At 40.4% G+C, this 22149-nt stretch overlaps 1 protein-coding gene across 1 annotated transcript; it reads left to right on the top strand.

The window, feature by feature from the left end:
- The first annotated feature begins 1751 nt into the window (after positions 1-1751).
- On the top strand, positions 1752-18445 carry LOC130914540 (26S proteasome regulatory subunit 6B). Its single transcript, XM_057833812.1, has 11 exons — positions 1752-1807; positions 5481-5579; positions 8649-8835; positions 9042-9188; positions 16175-16284; positions 16347-16440; positions 16524-16691; positions 16755-16831; positions 17755-17923; positions 18000-18055; positions 18148-18445. Exons 1-11 carry the CDS (start codon positions 1775-1777, stop codon positions 18259-18261), a joined length of 1254 nt encoding a protein of 417 aa, XP_057689795.1. The 5' UTR covers positions 1752-1774; the 3' UTR covers positions 18262-18445.
- The last annotated feature ends 3704 nt before the right edge of the window (positions 18446-22149 follow it).

Genomic DNA, 22149 nt, shown 5'->3' with positions numbered 1-22149 from the left:
CGTGCTGACAACCTTGTCTCTTTATTAACACATGGAGCAGTTCTTATCGAAAAGTTAGAACACAGCTCGGCACAGCTCTCGGCAGGAATTGGCGTCTAATGGCGTGAGGAAATGTAGTTTTTTCACACAAGCGAACAGATTACAAAGCACCACTTCAGTGTTGTCCCGAGACTACATTTCCCATGATTCACTGCGTGACCTGCGCGCTCGCTGATTCGCTGCGAGATTGACTCGATGGCTACGCTAAACCAAAACGCTATTTGTCAGCTGTCACCTGTCAGTGGCTCTCATAAAACACAAACTAGAAACCTATCATGCGATCACCGTGAACGCTGAACTGTCCAAAAGCAATGCAATGCTTGAAGCATGAAGGTGGAAATACATAATACAAATACAAATAAATGTGCACAAACTCACCGGCGGTGTGAGTCTCTTACTGCAACATGACCGGGAATTACCGCGACGCCGACCCGTTTATATGCACATCCACACCCGTTTCCTGATTGACAGTGGATTAACCCTTTCGGACACGATCGTAGATGACGCACAATTTAAACACGCTTAACCTAGCGAACGCAACAACAACTATGATCGGGGATTGCCACGAGTTAACTTTCGGCTAACGTCGTTAGCTTCTACTGTACATTCCACAACAGTTGGCAGCTATGCTTTGACAAAGTCATCAGTCATCAATCCAAAATTCACACTTACTTTTTGGCAAATCCTTGATCATAAGCAGACCGGTTGAGGAAGCAGGCATCTTCGAAGTCTTTGTAGCAGAGAACACGACTCGATGATGGCGTGAAATTCATTCGCTTTGTGCGAACAAAGGATGTCCATTTACGTGCCCTGCTATCCTTCAGCCAATCATAGAACTTTTCTTTAGATTGAGAACAATACATCGCCACACACCGCCGTGTCATCTTACCGAGAAGCAATTTAACAAACAATACTGTTCTATGGTGGACTTCCCTCGCACGTCTAGGTGTGACGTAATTTCCGAAGATTTCCGAAGATTGCCGAAGAAAAGCATTTTCATTGTCAAGGGCGTGGCTATGGGTTAAACAAAGAATCTGGAATGGTTGCGTTAAAAAAAATAATGAAAATATGCTTATAATTGTTTAGCCATTGAAATTATTCAAAAACATGGCTGGCCAACCTTACTTCAAAGTTCCCCTTTAACAAATCGTTCAAACACATATTCCCACGGGGGAAAAAATGGCTAAATATACCTATAAACTTAATTACGAATGCATTAAAAAGAAATTAACTCAAACAAATACATAGCTGATGTTGGACTTAACAGAGAGCACCTGGATTCAGCCATGTGAAATGAGTTATAACATCCACGTTTGCCACTAGAGAGCATTGTATTCTCCCAAATCAATAAAACTAAATGCAAACACTTTCAAAACAAACAATCACAATGCCACTTTAATCAAACGAATAGTCGAAGCAGCAAAATTTAATTTGAATCTTTTTAATTGAATTACTCAAGTTGACTGATTAACCGTTGGAGCTCTAGGGAAAGCACTATATTATTACTTTTTTCTCCCAATAATAAGCAAATTTTATTTTTAATTTTTTTTTCGTTAAAAAAAAAGTATAAATGGATTCAAAATCCCCCCAGTTTTAAAAAAGATATTTGTGAAACCACGTTTAGTAGCGTATTTGTAATCGAACGTGTAAAAGTTTAAAAACTACATTACCCACAATCTACCTTTAACGAGCGTCATACGTCACGACGCTGATCCTCTCACTGTCAGAATCCAACATGGACGATATCATGGCTGTTGAAAAGAGCCCGGTATGTAAAAGCCACTTTGTTTTTCATTCTGTGTTGCCGTTTGCGGAACCGCTGTTATTATACACATTTTCTACTTGATGCAGCTTTTTATTTTTTCAGGACTGTCTTTCCTTATTGTCTCAAGGCCCCATAAACATTGTCGAAAACGTAAAGCTGCCAATTCATTCTGTGTGAACGCTATGTCACGCAAGTTAGCCGCTAACGTTAGCATTGTATTCTGACCCCATTCTTCGGGAATAAATTGACGCAAACACGACTGTCACAGTTTAAAATAAGTTAAGTTCAATTTTTTATGTGGTGAACAATGTGTATTTGAAAAAAAGAGAATGTTATCTTTGCCACGCTGTCAAATAGGGCCAGCAGTGCTAAGTTGGATTCTGAATTTGCGTTTAACGTGAAAAACAAAATGTACTTGAACATCTATTTAGGTTTTGTTCATATTTTTATCCCTCTAAAAACTCAACCCCTTCCCCTAAAATAGCTCATTAGCTGCAATTGACGGTGATAGATGTCCAATCCAAAGTGAAGGATTTATTATTTTAAAGGTAGATAATAAATCCACAAAATCAAAACAATTGCAGATGTCTCTTGTCAAAACGTGTATGTAAACATAAGTCTTGTAGTTTAAAAAACAAAACCTAGTTTTGAATAAGAGTGTGACAATACATCGGAATGGTGATATGTAGACACCCAGTCCACTTAGTCGGGGAAGGTCGAATAAAACCAGATCATTCGCAGCCTTTTCCAGCCTTCCAAGTCTTTTCGATTTTTGGGGCATTCACAGGTCAATTTCTGTGCACTTTAGGGCATTTACAGTTTACTTCCACCTCCGTGAAGTTGGCCCTCCATCGGACGCAAATTTATAGCCCAAATAATTAATTAATACCCCCAAATCAACAGGAAGTAAAAGAAAAAAATCAACATCAAACTAGCCCTGCAAGCAGGACTCAACGGGCCCTCGGGAGTCCTGTGTTGATTTCTCCAATTTCTTTTAGGTGATTTTTTGGGGGCGTCATTAAGTTTTTTTTTCCTTCGAGGAGGAGTCGGTCTCGTAAAAAAAGGCTATTTCCTGTTCTCAGCAGGGGGCGCTGAATGGGTGATATTTCAATGAAGTCGAGTTCAGGCTGGGATACATCACGTACATGCCAAATATGAAAAAGATAGGACGTTGTACAGGGTAGTTATTAGTAGAGATGTCCCAATTGATCGGGATGCCGATCGGATCACGTCATTTTCAAAGTATTGGAATCGGCAAAAAAGTATCGTAAAAAAAAAAAAAAAAAGTATGCCTTTTTTTAAATATATATATACATTATTTAATTAAATCGTTTTCTAATTGTATTTAACGTTACAGACATAATGTGTTACACTCTTCCAGAGTCTTTAGTTTAAGCTTAAGGTAGGGTTATCAAATTTATCGCGTTAATGGCGAGAATTAATATTTATTACATTTATCACGTTACAATATTTAACGCAATTAATGCATGCGCTGCACGACCCACTCACGTATTGTTGCGTTCAATCTATAATGGCGCCATTTTACCCATACAGTATATAGAGCTAAAAGGCAGTATAAAATGAATAGCGAGAATTTTGGCAGCCTTTGGAGCCTTTTTTTAAATGGCTAAAGCATTGCAATCCCTCTCCCAACGATTAGAATAATCGTGGAAAGCAATGTGGGGAAGAAAGGTAGTAGTTGATCTTTTTCTTAACACCCTATGTTATTTCCCAACGCAGAGAAGATATATCAATTGGTACCACTATGCACAGTCATGGTTGCACATCCCATCATGCATTTGGGCAGAAGTTGAATGGCTACAGTATCATTTACTGAAAACTCAACAAATACACTAGATGGCAATATTTAGTCACAATATACAAAGTCACAATTATCCTTTAAGAATTACAAGTCTTTCTGTCCGTGGATCCCTCTCACAGAAAGAATGTTAATAATGTAAATGCCATCTTGAGGATTTATTGTCACAATAAACAAATACAGTACTTATGTACTGTATGTTGAATGTATATATTCGTCCGAGTTTTATCCATTTTTTTCTTAATGCATTGCCAAAATGTATATGATCGGGAAAAATTATCAGGAATGATTGGAATTGAATCGGGAGCAAAAAAAAGGATCGGGAAATATCGGGATCGGCAGAGACTCAAACTAAAACGATCGGGATCGGATCAGGAGCAAAAAAACATGATCGGAACAACCCTAGTTATTAGTCTTTTTCTGAATTTGGTGTTTTGTCAAAAAAATGTCCGACTTTGGCACCCCATCGACTTTGGCACGATGAAAAATACATTGTATCTTTTTTTCTCCTACAGATGAAGTAGCAGAGTGTGAACCAACGGCCTTAATGAGTCAAAGCAGTTCTTCACTGCTGTCATCAGATGAACCAATTTATCCCTAATATATTTCATTGAAAAGTACATCGTATTTTTTTCTCCCACAGAAGTAGTTTTATCCCTAATATATGTCAGTGAAAAGTACATAGTATTTTTTTTCTCCCACAGAAGAAATAGCAGAGTGTGAACCCTAAACCCTAACCCGAACACAAAAAAAAAGCCCCGCACAGACCAGCCCGTGAATGAAAACTCACTATTTTGATATGTGCAAATTTTAGTGAGTTTTCGAACATGTTCAGAACTTCAAATTGGCCATTTCCATTTGCCCTGAAGAAGTCCTAACCCTAATCCCCAAATAAGCCTGACTTTGGTACTTCGTCCAGGTCAGGCCCGTGAATGAAAGCTCACCATTTTCATAACCTAACATCTCATATGTGTCCTGAACAGTCTGACCAATTTTAAGGAGGGTCCAACTAACTGCCTTGGCGTAATGGTCTTAAACGTGCACGCTGGTTTTCAACTAAAATGGCATGTTTTTCAATATTCAATCCAAAATACCCGATTTCCTGTTGGGTTTGGAATATGGGTGCAAGAGACTTTTTTAAGCATTTTGGCCCAAGGTATCGACTCCCCAAATTTCATCACTCTACGTTGAAAAAACCGAAATGATGAGGCCTTTTTTAAAAAATTCCAGGGGGTGCCACTGAGCCATTATTTGACATGTTTTCACAACGTTGCCAAATTATCGAAATTTTCGCGAATCCGCATGTTTGTGCAAATTTTTGTGTTTTTGAGCATGTGACCTCCAAATGGGCCATTTTAATTTGCCATGAAGAAAGAATAATAATAATCCTTTGCAGAACAATAGGGCCTTCGCACCATGTTGGTGCTCGGACCCTAATGACCTAAATGCTCCAAATTTAACTCATTGGCTGCCATTGGCCGCTGTAGAAGTCCAATGCGTTTGAAGTGGGAGGGATGGCAGCGAATGAACGCATGTTTATTCGCTACCACCCTCCCAAGTGATAAAGTCAATTCATAGCAGAAGGATGAAAATAGCTTGTTTTTATGTTTATTACCTGTATAGTAACCTGGCTCACGTATTGATAGTTGTTATCTCGCCATATTGTGGTATAATCGTTATCACAAGCCTTCTATTTCGAATAATATCGTATCATGAGGTATCCAGCGGTTCCCACCTCTAGTTTTGGACTTCAGCTTTTGCTCATGGAAGCTCGAGTGAACCCGTGATCTAAATAACCACACGTGGTAATAAAATGAGAAGCTTGGTAACATGTTGGTTTGTGTTTTCCATCGGCAGGAGGAAATTCCGGCAGTCTTGAATTCCCGTCCACAAACCGGTCTATCCTTCCTGGCACCAGAACCGGAGGACCTGGAGGACCTTTACAGCAGATACAAGGTCAAGAAGTCATCTTCAAGTCAAGTTACACAAAACTCCAAAAATGGGCCGGACAAAAGTATTGGCACCCTCGGCCTAATACTTGGTAGCACAACCTCTAGACAAAATAACTGCGAACAACCGCTTCCGGTATCCATCAATGAGATTCTTACAATGCACTGCTGGAATTTTAGACCATTCTTCTTTGGCCAACTGCACCAGGTCTCTGAGATTTGAAGGGTGCCTTCTCCAAACTGCCATTGTCAGATCTCAGATTTAGGTCTGGACTGACCCTGGCCACTTTAGAAGTCTCCAGTGCTTTCTCTCAAACCATTTTCTAGTGCTTTTTGAAGTGTGTTTTGAGTCAATATCCTGCTGGAAGACCCATGACCTCTGAGGGGGACCCAGCTTTCTCAGACTGGACCCTACATTATGCTGCAACATTTGTTGGTACTCTTCAGACGTTATAATGCCATGCACACGGTCAAGCAGTCCAGTGCCAGAGGCAGCAAAGCAACCCCAAAACATCCGGGAACTTCCAACATGTTTACTGTGGGAACCGTGTTCTTTTCTTTGAAGGCCTCGTTTTTCCTTGTAAACTCAATTTATATGTCTTTTCCCAAAAAGCTCTACTTTTGTCTCATCTGACCATAGCGTTTCTGGCTTTCTCCGGTATGTTTTGGCAAACTCCAGCCTGACTTTTTTATGTCTCTGGGTCTTCCTGGGTATCGTACCATAAAGTCCCTTTTCATTCAGACGTTGACGGATAGTACGGATTGACACTGCTGTACCCTCAGACTGCAGGACAGCTTGAACTTGTTTGGGTGTTAGTCGAGGTTCTTTATCCACCAGCTGCACAATCTTTTGTTGAAATCTGTCGTCGATTTTTTTTTTTCTGTCCTCATCTAGGGAGGTTAGCTACAGTGCCATGGGCTTTACACTTATTGATGACACTGCGCACGTTAGACACAGAAACATTCAGGTCTTGGTCTTTGGAGATGGACTTGTAGCCTTGAGATTGCCTCACAATTTTGCTTCTCAGGTCCTCAGACGGTTCTTTGGTCTTCTTTCTTTTCTCCATGGTCAATGTGGTACACAAAAGGACACAGGACATAGGTTGACTCAAGTTTAATCTATTTTAACTGGCAGCAAGTGTGATTTAGTTATTACCACCACCTGTTATGTGCCACAGGTACAGTGGGGCAAATAAATATTTAGTCAACCACTAATTGTGCAAGTTCTCCAACTTGAAAATATTAAAGAGGCCTGTAATTGTCAACATGGGTAAACCTCAACCATGAGAGACAGAATGGGGGAAAAAAAAACAGAAAATCACATTATTTGATTTTTAAAGATTTTTATTTGCAAATCATGGTGTAAAATAAGTATTTGGTCAATAGCAAATGTTCATCTCAGTACTTTGTTATGTACCCTTTGTTGGCAATAACGGAGGCCAAACGATTTCTGTATCTCTTCACAAGCTTTTCACACACTGTTGCTGGTATTTTGGCCCATTCCTCCATGCAGATCTCTAGAGCAGTGATGTTTTGGGGCTGTCGTTGGGCAACATGGACTTTTAACTCCCTCCACAGATTTTCTATGGGGCTGAGATCTCGAGACTGGCTAGGCCACTCCAGGAGCCTTGAAATGCTTCTTACGAAGCCACTCCTTTGTTGTCCTGGCTGTGTGTTTGGGATCATTTTCATGCTGAAAAACCCAGCCACATCTCATCTTCAATGCCTTTGCTGATGGAAGGAAATTTTCACTCAAAATCTCTCGATACATGGCCCCATTCATTCTCTCCTTTACACAGATCAGTCGTCCTGGTCCCTTTGCAGAAAAACAGCCCCAAAGCATGATGTTTCCACCCCCCATGTTTCACAGTGGGTATGGTGTTCTTCGGATGCAATTCAGTATTCTTTCTCCTCCAAACACGAGAACCTGTGTTTCTACCAAAAAGTAGTATTTTGGTTTCATCTGACCATAACACATTCTCCCAGTCCTCTTCTGGATCATCCAAATGCTCTCTAGCGAACCGCAGACGGGTGTGGACATGTACTGGCTTCAGCAGGAGGACACATCTGGCAGTGCAGGATTTGAGTCCCTGGAGGCGCATTGTGTTACTGATAGTAGCCTTTGTTACTGTGGTCCCAGCTCTCTTTAGGTCATTCACTAGGTGTGATTCTGGGATTTTTGCTCACCGTTCTTATTATCATTTTGACGTCACGGGGTGAGATCTTGCATAGAGCCCCAGATCGAGTGAGATTATCAGTGGTCTTGTATGGCTTCCATTTTATAATAATTCCTCCCACAGTTGATTTCTTCACACCAAGCGTTTTACCTATTGTAGATTCAGTCTTCCCATTCTGGTGCAGGTCTACAATTTAGTCTCTGGTGTCCTTCGACAGCTCTTTGGTCTTGGCTATAGTGGAGTTTGGAATGTGACTGACTGAGGTTGTGGACAGGTGTCCGATAATGAGTTAAAACAGGTGCCATTATTACAGGTAACGAGTGGAGCCTCGTTAGACCTTGTTAGAAGAAGTTAGACCTCTTTGACAGCCAGAAGTCTTGTTTTTAGGTGACCAAATACTTATTTCCACTCTAATTTGGAAATAAATTCTTTAAAAATCAAACAATGTGATTTTCTGTTTTTCCCACATTCTGTCTCTCATGGTTGAGATTTACCCATGTTGACAATTACAGGCCTCTCTAACCTTTTCAAGTAAGAGAACTTGCACAATTAGTGGTTGACTAAATACTTATTTGCCCCACTGTAAGAAACATGGGCGGTTAATTATACAAATTAGAGAAGCATCACATGATTTTTCAAAGGGTGCCAATAATTTTGTCCAGCGTATTTTTGGAGTTTTGTGCAAAATGATCAGGATTTAATTTTTTCCCCAATTCACTTTTGTGTTTTTTCATTGCAAGCAAAATAAATGAAGATATTACTACCAAAGTATTTGTAATTGCAATCATTTTCTGGGAGAAATTGAGTATTATCTGACAGAATTGCAGGGGTACCAGCACTGTATATTTTTTGAATGAGCTCTTATTGCATCTAGATTCATTGGTGAATTTCCATTGCAGAAACTGCAACAGGAGCTAGAGTTTCTGGAAGTGCAGGAAGAATACATCAAGGATGAGCAGAAGAACCTGAAGAAAGAGTTCCTTCACGCGCAGGAGGAGGTGAAGAGGATACAGAGCATCCCTCTCGTCATTGGACAGTTCCTGGAGGCGGTCGACCAGAACACCGCTATTGTTGGCTCCACTACTGGTAGAACATACAGAAACTCTGTTCACTTTGAAACATTTACCTACATTTTAGCTGCAAAACAGGATGCACGTTAAAAATAAATGAGTCATTCTTTACATTAATTCTTTATCACATCAAGCATCTTTTGAAACACCTACTGCATTTCCATTTTTCATAATGGATGAGGTTTAAATGTGTAATGATTGTGTTCCCCACCAATTTCTCAGGGTCCAACTACTACGTGCGCATTTTGAGCACCATCGACCGGGAACTGCTGAAGCCCAATGCCTCGGTGGCGTTGCACAAGCATAGCAACGCCCTGGTAGATGTGCTGCCCCCCGAAGCTGACAGTAGCATCATGATGCTTACCTCAGGTATTGTACAGTTGCCAAAAAGGTGTGAAGTTAGAATGTTTTTCTCTGAAATTAATGAGTTTATCATCCATAGACGTCAAATGGATTAGACGTCTAACACCGTCAATGACAACCAATTATATCTAATTGGTTAATAATTGGTGTGTAACATTGCACTAAAATGTAATTTCATTTCATTTTTGTTACAAAAATGTATGTAATAAAATCTTACAATGCTTTCATTTTTAACCATGTAAACAATAGAACTTGCGTAAATCAATAAGAGTGACGTTTGGGTGATACAGTGCTGGCCAAAAGTATTGGCACCCTTGGAATTCTGTCAGATAATGCTTCATTTTGCCCAGAAAATGATTGCAGTTACAAATGCTTTTGTCGTAATACAGTGCCTTGCAAAAGTATTCGGCCCCCTTGAACCTTGCAACCTTTCGCCACATTTCAGGCTTCAAACATAAAGGTATGAAATTTAATTTTTTTGTCAAGAATCAACAACAAGTGGGACACAATCGTGAAGTGGAACAACATTTATTGGATAATTTAAACTTTTTTAACAGATAAAAAACTGAAAAGTGGGGCGTGCAATATTATTCGGCCCCCTTGCGTTAATACTTTGTAGCGCCACCTTTTGCTCCAATTACAGCTGCAAGTCGCTTGGGGTATGTTTCTATCAGTTTTGCACATCGAGAGACTGACATTCTTGCCCATTCTTCCTTGCAAAACAGCTTGAGCTCAGTGAGGTTGGATGGAGAGTGTTTGTGAACAGCAGTCTTCAGCTCTTTCCACAGATTCTCGATTGGATTCAGGTCTGGACTTTGACTAGGCCATAACACCTGGATACGTTTATTTTTTAACCATTCCATTGTAGATTTGGCTTTATGTTTTGGATCATTGTCCTGTTGGAAGATAAATCTCTGTCCCAGTCTTAGGTCTTGTGCAGATACCAACAGGTTTTCTTCCAGAATGTTCCTGTATTTGGCTGCATCCATCTTCCCGTCAATTTTAACCACCTTCCCTGTCCCTGCTGAAGAAAAGCAGGCCCAAACCATGATGCTGCCACCACCATGTTTGACAGTGGGGATGGTGTGTTCAGGGTGATGAGCTGTGTTGCTTTTACGCCAAACATATCGTTTTGCATTGTGGCCAAAAAGTTCAATTTTGGTTTCATCTGACCAGAGCACCTTCTTCCACATGTTTGGTGTGTCTCCCAGGTGGCTTGTGGCAAACTTTAAACGAGACTTTTTATGGATATCTTTGAGAAATGGCTTTCTTCTTGCCACTCTTCCATAAAGGCCAGATTTGTGCAGCGTACGACTGATTGTTGTCCTATGGACAGACTCTCCCACCTCAGCTGTAGATCTCTGCAGTTCATCCAGAGTGATCATGGGCCTCTTGGCTGCAGCTCTGATCAGTTTTCTCCTTGTTTGAGAAGAAAGTTTGGAAGGACGGCCGGGTCTTGGTAGATTTGTAGTGGTCTGATGCTCCTTCCATTTCAATATGATGGCTTGCACAGTGCTCCTTGAGATGTTTAAAGCTTGGGAAATCTTTTTGTATCCAAATCCGGCTTTAAACTTCTCCACAACAGTTATCTCGGACCTGCCTGGTGTGTTCCTTGGTTTTCATAATGTTCTCTGCACTTTAAACAGAACCCTGAGACTATCACAGAGCAGGTGCATTTATACGGAGACTTGATTACACACAGGTGGATTCTGTTTATCATCATCGGTCATTTAGGACAACATTGAATCATTCAGAGATCCTCACTGAACTTCTGGAGTGAGTTTGCTGCACTAAAAGTAAAGGGGCCGAATAATATTGCACGCCCCACTTTTCAGTTTTTTATTAGTTAAAAAAGTTTAAATTATCCAATAAATGTTGTTCCACTTCACGATTGTGTCCCACTTGTTGTTGATTCTTGACAAAAAAAAGAAATTTCATATCTTTATGTTTGAAGCCTGAAATGTGGCGAAAGGTTGCAAGATTCAAGGGGGCCAAATACTTTTGCAAGGCACTGTATTTTTGTACCCGAGTCAGTCACCTGATTTTGAGTCGCCATCCGATAGTTTTGTTTTTGTTTTTTTACCAAAAGATCCAAGCATATTACTCCCCCACTATGCCGTCTTCATAGTGTGAATAATTTTTAAACAAGAATAGCGTAGGAAAATGTTTGTCTTTACTAAATGCTTCATTGAGTGAGTCCACTCAAATCCACTCATGCTTTGATGCTCACTCTACTGAGAACAGTCTCCCACTTAGACAATGAGTTGCCACACATTTATGCAAATTTAACGATGATTGACACATTTGTGCCTTTTTATCATAGAGCTGCCAAGCTTTTCTGGCAAGATCGAGGGGCCGTTTACATGGTGACTTTTCGAGAATACGAAAAATTTCAAATTTGCATTTGTGTCTTCATTTGAACAATGTCACAATTTCGCATTAAAATTATGTAGTATTCATGCCAGGCCCTAGAGGGCAGTGCAGATTTACAGGGCGACAGAGAATGATGCACTTTGACCCAACCAAGCTCCCTCAGCCCGGAAAAAAATATGCCCGCCCACTCGAAGCAATGGCATTTTTCTTTTGTTCAAAAATTCACAAAAATTGAAACATTCAACATATTTCATATAAAAATATTATTAAAACAGTAAATTAAAGCCGACATTCCGCCATCCATATTTGCTGTTTTTAATGTTTAGTAGCACCGCTGCGCGCGCCCAATGTGACGTGTACAAGTGCTGATGTTAACAGCGCGGTCTCGCACCGCGGGAGCCTTTGATATGGCAATCGGATTCTTCCACTTTGAAGGCAGGTAGACATGTGCCGGTTACCGGTTTCACGGTTTACCGTGGTGTGAAAACGTCGCGGTTTCAAAACCAATAATATTTTCCGTCAGACTGTAGTACGGTATTCGCCATTTTTCATGTGTCAAAAATGCAGCCAGAAGTGGCGTGGCGTGGCATGGCGCGGCAGCGCCCACCCCCTCACGTTTGTTGCTGTGTGTGAAAGTGACTATCTGCTAAACAGCCAGCGAACCCTAAACAAATAATCCAAATTTAAGGCGTTCTTTTCTTCAATTTATTGAGCTCTCAAATCGTGGTAAGTGGAATATACAAAATGAATACATTTAAAACGTTTTACAATTGTATTTTTCCATGTGTGAGTAGCTAAACAGATTAGCTCTATGAAAAAGTTCGCCAAAAACAAAACACATATTTTCCTTTGAAATTCGATATACAAACTAACTAAAAGCTTATAAAAGACGAATGTTAGCCTAGGCTTAGCTGGGAGAGCAACTTCGTCGACTGTTACAGCCGCAGAGTGAGAAAACAAGCTTGATTCACTTGAATGAAGGGGAAAAAAGGCATAGCATCAAAGATCGTTAACTGAGGAAAGATGATCTTGCCCGAAGCACAAATCCACGTTCGCTTGATCAAGGAGAGGTCTCACTCACAATGTTTTTTTTTTTGTTGTTGTGTTTTTTTGTTTTTTTAGGTGAAACCTTTCCACAACAATATTTACATTTTAACTTATACATTTTTAACTAACTTATTAACTTTTGAATTCTTTGTTCTTTCTAACACAAAGGCATGACATCATGTAGACTAGAGAAACTTCACTTGAGCTTTTCAATCCTCAAAAAAATTATGCAGTATAATTTTTTTAAAAATTTATTCAGAAGAGTTTTTACTTTTTTTATAGAAATTATTTTGTTCTTGCTCTAAACTTGAGCAACTTGAGCTGTGGCTGTGGGTATAGTCTACGTTATATTTTAATTAAAATGTTTTTTTTTATTGATAATTTATGTATTTTAACAATACATTTATATTCCAATTTGCAACTATGTTCTGAAAAAACAAATCCTGTTCAATGGAAAAAAGTTATTCTTTTTTAACCCATACATCTCAAAATAACACATTTTGGAGCTATAATTGCAATACCGTGATACCGTGAAACCGCGGTATTTTTGCTCACGGTTATCGTACCGTCAAAATCTCATACCGGCACATGCCTAGAGGCAGGATTCAGAATTTTTTGTCTTCGCCGACACCATATGCACGCGAGACGAGTCCGCTACTCAGTCATTGCGTCTTTGTGCCGTAAACTGCCCCCAAAGCTACAAAAGTGTCAATCATTGTTAACTTTAAGTACCAAAGCAAGCTGGACAGTTTGGCCGCACTGCTGAAAAGGAGAGCGAGTGAGAGGCTGTGGCACTGTACAAGCAAGAAGCATAAAAAAATGTTTTTTTTCTTAATTAAAAACCCAATCCTTTTCACATGATTCCGACCCTCTGAAAAATGGCACGATCGGCCCAATTTCCAGTCACGTGATCAGATCAGGACATCTCTAATATTGAATAAAATAGCATTCATAACAATGTTTTTGAATTCCCTTGTTTGTTTTTATTATTTGTACCCCTGAGAAAATCAGTGCTGATATTTAGTGCAGAATCCTTTGTTTGCAATTACAGAGGTCAAATGTTTTCTGTACCTCTTTGCCAGGTTTTCACATATGGGGACAGGGATTTTGGCTCTTTCCTCCACACCAATGTTCACTAGATCTGTCAGGTTTCGGTGCTGTCGTTAAGAAACACGAAGTTTCAGCTCCATCCAAAGATTTTCTCTTGGATTGAGGTCTGGAGACTGGCTAGGCCACTCCAGAACCTTGATATGCTTTTTACGCAGCCAATCCTTGGTCAGCTTGGCTGTGTGCTTCAGGTCATTGTCATGTTGGAAGATCCAGGCACGACTCATCTTCACATCTCTGCTGAGGGAAGGAGGTTGTGGCTCAAAATCTGACGATACATGTCACCATTCATACTCTGTTTTATACAGTACAGTCGTCATATCCCCTTTGCCAAAAAGCAGCCCCAAAGCATGAGGTTTCTGCCTCCATACTTCACAGTGGGGGGATGGTGTTCTTGGGATTGTACTAGCCCTTCTGTTTCCCCCACAAAAAGCGTAAGTAACGTTTGCACCAAAACGTTCTGCTTTGGTGTGATCTGACCACTTGACTTTCTCCAATGACCCACCCCTCTGCATCATTAAGATGGTCCCTGGCAAACTTCAAACAGGCTATCACATGCACTGGCTTTAACAGGGTTTCTTCTAAGCAATGCATGATTTTAAACCTTCTAGTGACAGAAGCCTTTGAAACTGTGCATCCAGCTCTCTACATGTCATTGACCAGCTCCTGCCGTGTAGTTCTAGGCTAAGCCCTCACTTTTCTCATCATGAGTGATGCCCCACGAGGAGAGATTTTACATGGAGCCCCAGTCCGAGGTAGATTATCGGTCATAGTTAGCCCTTTCCCATTTTCTAACAATCGCTGCATCTGTTGATTTAATCTCACCAAGCTGCTTTCTCAATTGTCCCATAGCCTTTTCCAGCTTTGTGGAGCTCAACAATTTTTTTCTCTGGTGTCTTTTGAAAGCTCTCTGGTCTTGCTCATGGTAGCAGTTGGATTATGACAGACTTCTGGGTGCACAGGTCACAATAATGAGCTCAAACGGGTGGTTACTCATGGGGTAAAGGTGGACTATTTTTAAGGTAGACTCTGACAATTCTTTGAGTGTTAGAATTATTGCTGATTCTCAGGGGTACAAATACTTATAAACCCTAGTAAATTACAAATAAATTATTTAATCATACAATTTGAGTTTAGGATTTTTTCAGTTTATGTCTCTATAAGTGGAAATGCATCTATGATTGAAATTTCAGACCTCTACCAATTTTAAGTGAGTTCTAAGTGAGTGAACTTAGAAAATCACAAGGGGTACAAATACTCCTCACTGTATATACTAGTATGTATAATTTTAATTAAAAAAAAAAGTTTTTAAAATTTATATATGAAAAAGATAATTTGTACTATTAACTCATTGCCTGCCAATGACAATGATAGACTTCCAATTCGATGAAACTGGGAGGAGTTGCTGTGTAAGCTCATTTTTCACTGCGATTGATGGAGTTAGAAGTCCAATCAATTTGATCTGGGAGGGATGGCAGGGAACAATCAATAGATTGGACTAAAGTCCAGTTTACTGAGAAGACATTGGCTACGTTCATACTGCAGGTCTTAATGCACAAATCCGATTTTTTTGTCATATCTGTTTTTTGGCGTGCCCGTTCAGACTGCCTTTGTCCATTGAGACCATTCAAGTATTACGCATGCGCACTAATTCGCAGTCCGACACGCGCTGAGCAAGAGGACCCGCATGCGCAGAAGCATCAAAACAAATGACCACACATGCTGGCTGTCATCCGTCATTCCAGGGATATTATATTTTGCTTTTTAAAAAGAGGACACAAATAACAGACATAAATAATCCCAGTTTAGGCTTATATTCAAAGTATATGGATCGATAGCATGCACGCACTGTCCGTACATGTCACATACATACATATTTGCCCCGACTCTCGGCCGGGTAAGCAATGTTCAAATATTGCTTATATGGAGCAGACAGAAAATCGATCCTTCTCAGGTTTATCCTCAACCCATTTTTATTTTTATTTTATGACTGTTGTCAAGTCTGACCCTCCCTAAAAAGCCGTGTTCAAGGCAAGCTAGGCGCTAATAACGCACAGCTGCACCACTAAAGTGGCGTCTCGCTCGCTTTTTGATGACGTAATTGCTGCATGAATTCCGATTTGAGAGACTGGACAGTACAGACCGCCGCGACAGTCTGGAAAAATGAGGCCCAGATCGGATTTGAACCACTTACGAAAGTGACCCAGATCGGATTTGAAATGGTCCAGTTCTATGCGACTTGTCACGTTCAGACCGTCAAGTTAATGCCTCACTCGAGTCGGAAAAACACGAAAAAATCGGATTCGTGCATTAAGACCTGTAGTATGAACGTAGCCTTTGTAAAAACCTACCAGAATAGAACACAAGCATTTCAAAAATGGGAAAGAAAACAACATGGAGAGCCCTTTAAAGCCTGTATTAGTACGTGTTCACTGATTTATCCTCGTTGCCGTTTATGACTGTAGATCAGAAACCAGACGTCATGTACGCCGACATCGGAGGCATGGACATCCAGAAGCAGGAAGTCCGGGAGGCGGTGGAGCTTCCTCTCACGCACTTTGAGCTCTACAAACAGGTCACACACAAGGGTTATATTCTACTTCAATGTCAAGAAACTTACCGGGTATTTTCACACAGATTGGTATTGACCCACCGAGAGGAGTCCTCATGTACGGACCTCCAGGATGCGGCAAGACCATGTTAGCCAAGGCCGTGGCACACCACACAACAGGTATCGTCATTGAAACAAAACCTCCAAAGCAGTGATTTGCGATTCTTTTCCAAAAAAATGTGACCAATCCCGTCCTCCGACAGCGGCGTTCATCCGCGTGGTGGGATCCGAATTTGTACAGAAGTACCTGGGCGAGGGTCCCCGCATGGTGCGCGACGTTTTCCGTCTAGCCAAGGAGAACGCTCCCGCCATCATCTTCATCGATGAGATCGACGCCATCGCCACCAAGCGTTTTGACGCGCAAACCGGAGGTATGTTGTGCACCGACGGTCTAAAAAAAGACAAACCCTCATTGGCTCAATATTCCTCTCCAGCCGACAGAGAAGTGCAGAGAATTTTGCTGGAGCTGCTTAATCAGATGGACGGTTTCGACCAGAACGTCAATGTCAAGGTGAGCCAAATCCTCCCTCATCCGCAAACACTGTCTGAGAATGCTTTTAGCTAATTTCCCCACGGATTGGTCATTTTTCTAGTGCTCACTATTACAATTGATGTGGCTTTTTTATTTTTTTTTTTTTATATGTTTTATATTTTTTTGCAATAGGAATATTTTTTATTTTAAGTCCTCAATCAATTTTTAAAATCGAGTTACTCGAATTATTCGAGTAATCGTTTCAGCTCTACACTCAACACAATGTTGTGGCACCGCGTTAATTTCCTGGAAGCGGAAACCACGCAAGACGACTTGCTCTTATGGAAGTGGCAATTTGACAATCCAAAAAAATCACGAAAGTGAAAGCGATCCCGCGTTTGTGTGACTTGGGGTTAGAGCAGGGCGGTAAACCGAAAATTTACCGTCACCGAAATTCTTCACGATGACCGACGTAATTTTGACCATGTCGGTAAATTCGGTAAATTAATAAAACAACAAAATATAGTCTTTTTATCCCGCTTTGACGCTGTGTTGTTCGGCTATGTTCATTCCCCTTTAAGAAAGCAGACAGTGTGCTTACGTATGGAGTCACGTGGTTTTCAGGAAGCCAATCAAACAGAAGCCCGGTAGGCTAACGCTAGCAGCTAACGCTACAAGTAAACGGGATGGAGTCGGGCTTAAATTAGCTTTGCCAAACTTTCACCCCAAATAAAGTAAACTCTTCCAGACCGGCTTTCACCCGCTGTCCTCCCTGGTTCTCACGATATCAGGAGAGGATGCTTTCTTGTGGTAGCCAAGCCACAGGCTAACGCTAGCGGCTAACAACAGCTACAAATGTGAACGTGAAAGAGTCGGACAGCGGATCTAAGCTTGTCGAAACGGTTGAAATTAATGAGTGGACTGGGCACAGCTATTTTTCTGTGTGATTTTTTCTACCCCAGGTGATCATGGCCACCAACAGAGCCGATACGTTGGACCCGGCCCTGCTCCGTCCCGGTCGGCTGGACCGAAAAATCGAGTTCCCGCTGCCCGACCGCCGGCAGAAGCGTCTCATCTTCTCTACCATCACCAGCAAAATGAACCTCTCTGAGGAAGTGGACCTTGAAGACTGTATCCTTGATCAAAATGACAGATAAGCCCTCTTATCATATAAATACACCGCTACCCGCCTTAACCACTTCTACAGACGTTGCCCGACCAGACAAGATTTCCGGAGCCGACATCAACTCAATCTGCCAAGAGGTGAACAGCCGAGCGCCCCGAGTGACGTCGGTAAATATCCACCCGGACGCACAATCAATACTAATATTGATTTCTTTGTCCCCCGCCGAAAGGCCGGCATGTTGGCCGTCCGCGAGAACCGTTACATTGTCCTGGCCAAAGACTTCGAGAAAGCTTACAAGACGGTGATCAAAAAGGACGAGCAGGAGCACGAGTTCTACAAGTAGAGGGTGGAGAAAAACGTCTGTCTGTTGCCACGTGTCATTTAGATTACCTTTCTCGGACTGAAGTATGTCACTGCAACACCTGGCTTGATAAGAAGCCTGATGTGCCCAAGTATGTTTTGTTTTTTGTTAGAGGTGTTCTTCTCATTCAAAAGAAGGAATAAAAATAGCAGCTGTACGACCAGTAGTTTGGGTTGCTAAATACATGACCTAAATATTCATTAAAGATGTTTTGCATAAAATGTGAATGAGGGTTTGTTTTATTTCACAATCACATCTAGTTAAAAAGAAAATATACTACAGTTACAGTGGTATGAAAAAGTATCTGAACCATTTGGAATTTCTCACATTTATGCATGAAATCATCAAATGTGATCTGATCTTTGTCAAAATCACACAGATGAAAAGAATATTTTAACAAAAAACACCCAAACATTTAAAGGTTTTCATATTTTAATGAGGATAGTATGCAAACAATGACAGAAGGGATAAAAAAAAGTGAACCATCACATTTAATATTTTGTCCCCCCCACATGCAGCGCTAACATGAACTATACGCTTCCTGTAGCTGCATATCAGTCTGACACATTGATCAGGACTAATCTTGGCCCATTCTTCTCGACAAAACTGTTGTAGTTCAGTCAGATTCCTGGGATGTCTGGCATGAATCGCTGTCTTTAGGCCATGCCACAGCATTTCAATGGAGTTCAAGTCTGGACTTTGACTTGGCCACTCCGGAACGTGTATTTTGTTCTTCTGAAAGCATTCTGAAGTTGTTTTACTTCTGTGTTTTGGATCATTGTCTTGTTGCAGCACCCATCCTCTTTTTAGCCTCAACTGTCTCAAAGACTGCCTCATTTTTTCCTGCAAACCATCCTGATAAAACTTTTGAATTCATTCTTCCATTAATGATTGTAAGTTGTCCAGACCCCGCGGCAGCAAAACAGCCCCAAAGCATGATGCTCCCTCCACCATGCTTCACGGTGAGGATGAGGTATTGATGTTGGTGAGCTGTTCCATTTTTCCTCCACACATGACGTTGCGTGTTACTCCCAAACAATTCAACGTTAGTTTCATCAGTCCACAAAATATTTTGCCAAAACTTGTGTGGGGATTATTGCAAGTTGTCCAGGCCCTGAGCCAGGAAAACAACCCCAAATCATGATGCCCTCTCCACCATGGCTCACGGTGGGGATGAGGGTTTGATGTTGATCCGTTTGGTTTTTCCTCCACACATGACATTGTGTTACTCCCAAACAATTCAACTTTGGTTTCATCATTTCACAAAATATTTTGCCAAAACTTCTGTGGAGTATCTAAGAGTCTTTTTGCAAACATTAAATGAGCAACAATGTTTTTTCAGACAGCAGTGGGTTCCTCCGTGGAGTCCTCCCATGAACACCATTCTTGGCCATAGTTGTACAGTTGTAGAGTTATTGGACTGTGCCAGTTATTTATATAAGTCTTTAGCAGACACACTAGGTTGTTGTTTTTTTATCTACCTATTCTGCGCTAAACTCTTGGCGTCAAATCTATCATAAAAAAAGTTTTTAATGTGAAAACAAAAAAATAAATTAAGTGCATTCCAAACTTTTTGCACGTAAAAAAAAATGTAAGTTCCGAACGTTTTGCACTGCAATAAAAAATTGAGTTCAAAACCTCTTGCACTTGAATCAAAAAATTTAAAAAATAAAAATGATACTTTCAAAAATATTTTTAGGGGAGGGCAATTTTATTTATTATTTATTTATTTTTATTGAAGTGACATTTTTGGGATTGAACTATGTGCATATATACAGTACATATATATATATATATATATATATAGATGATGTCCCGATCGATCTGCATCCCGATCGATCGGGTCCGATCACGTCATTTTCAAAGTATCGGAATCGGCAAAAAAATATCGGCCATGCCTTTTAAATTTTTTTTTTTTTTTTTTTTTTTATTAAATTGTTTTCTAATTGTATTTAACGTTACAGACATAATATGTTTCACTCTTCCAGAGTCTTTAGGCTTAAGATAGGGTTATCAAATTTATCCTAATTACGGCGGTAATTAATTTTTTAAAAAATGTATCACGTTAAAGTATTTAACGCAATTAATGCATGTGCCGCACGACCCACTCACGCATTGTCGCGCTCAATCTGTAATGACGCCGTTTTACCTATATAGAGAGAAAAAGCAGCGTAAAATGAGTAGAGAGAATTTTGGCAGCCTTTGGAGCCTTTTTTTAAGTTGGCTAAAACTTTAAAATCCCTCTCCCTACGATTAGAAATATCATGGGAAGCAATGTAGGGAAGCAAGGTATCAATTGATCTTTATCTTAACACCTTATGTTATTTCCCAACGCAGAGAAGATATATCAATCGGTAGCACTACGCACAGTCATGGTTCCACTTCCCATCATGCATTTGGGCATGACTACAGTATCATTTACTGAAAGCTCAACAAATACACTAGATGGCAATATTTAGTCACAATATACAAAGTCACAAGTCTTTCTATCCGTGGATCCCTCTCACAGAAAGAATGTTAATAACGTAAATGCCGTCTTGAGGATTTATTGTCATAATAAACAAATACAGTACTTATGTACTGTATGTTGAATGTATATATTTGTCTGGGTTTTATTCATTTTTTTCTTAATGCATTGCCAAAATGTATATGATCGGGAAAAATCGGGAATGATTGGAATTGAATCGGGAGCAAAAAAAAGCAATCGGATCGGGAAATAGCAGGATCGGCAGATACTCAAACTAAAACGATCAGGATCGGATTGGGAGCAAAAAAACATGATCGGAACAACCCTAACGTATGTATATATATATATATATATATATATATATATATATATATATATATATTTTTTTTTTTTTTTTTGCTAATAATTGCAAGCCCTCCTTACCCTGTACGATAGATGGCTCCGCTGGCGCAAATGATATTGCTGCTTTCTGGCGACAGCATTATGAACATTTATTTAACTGTGTGCCGAATGATCCCTATCAAGCAGGCAATGTCAAAGGGGTGTGCACGTTTAAGACCCATGAGGTGTATCAGGTGATAAAGAACTTATCAGTTAATAAATCCACAGGTATGAACTTTATATCTGCTGAAGATTCTAAAGTATGCTAGCCAGAGGGTTGCCCCACTTCGCGCACTTTGCTTTACATCCTTTATGGTTCATGGCTGTCTTCCGGAATCTATGATGTCAGTGCTGCTGGTCCCTGTTATCAAAAACAAAGCAGGGAAAGGGAGCAGCTCTGACAATTCTAGACCCATCGCCCTCGCTAGTGTCCTTTCTAAGGTTTTTGAACCCCTCCTACTAGAGAGTTTTTATTTTTTTCTAATGGAATTTTATTGTCATCATCATCAGTATCATTGACAATCATTGACAATTACAAAATGTGATATGATTTGCCCGAAGGAACCGAAGAAGACGACAAAGGCGGACGAGATGACGCATATGCTTATCAGTTTCCCGTCCCCCATACAACTTAAGACGCACATTCAGGCATGGAATATATATCAAAACTGTAAAATAACACAGTCAACAATCTGGGTTTGGTAACTAAGCGTCCAGTCAAGCAGCTCGATTAATTTTAGGGCGTACAAGGTTATGACTTTGTCATGTCCCTGACATTTTTGCATCTGTTTGCTGTGGAACATTTTGTTGTGGCTATGTGTGTGACATGTTATCACAGCTGGTGTGAGTAGCGACTCAAAATGCTTTTCTTATACAGGGTGGCAACAATTGGCGCACACAAGGTCACTGTAAGAGTTTCATCAGACATGAATGTATGAGAAAATCAAACAACATGCTGTACATATTTTATTCCAAGATTAATATCTCCACAAAGAAAACATGCTTATTATTCGTTTTGTACA

Source organism: Corythoichthys intestinalis, chromosome 4 (assembly GCF_030265065.1).
Source record: "Corythoichthys intestinalis isolate RoL2023-P3 chromosome 4, ASM3026506v1, whole genome shotgun sequence".
NCBI lineage: Eukaryota > Metazoa > Chordata > Actinopteri > Syngnathiformes > Syngnathidae > Corythoichthys > Corythoichthys intestinalis.
Note: the sequence above shows the minus strand (reverse complement) of the source record. Positions and strands in the feature narration are given on the sequence as shown.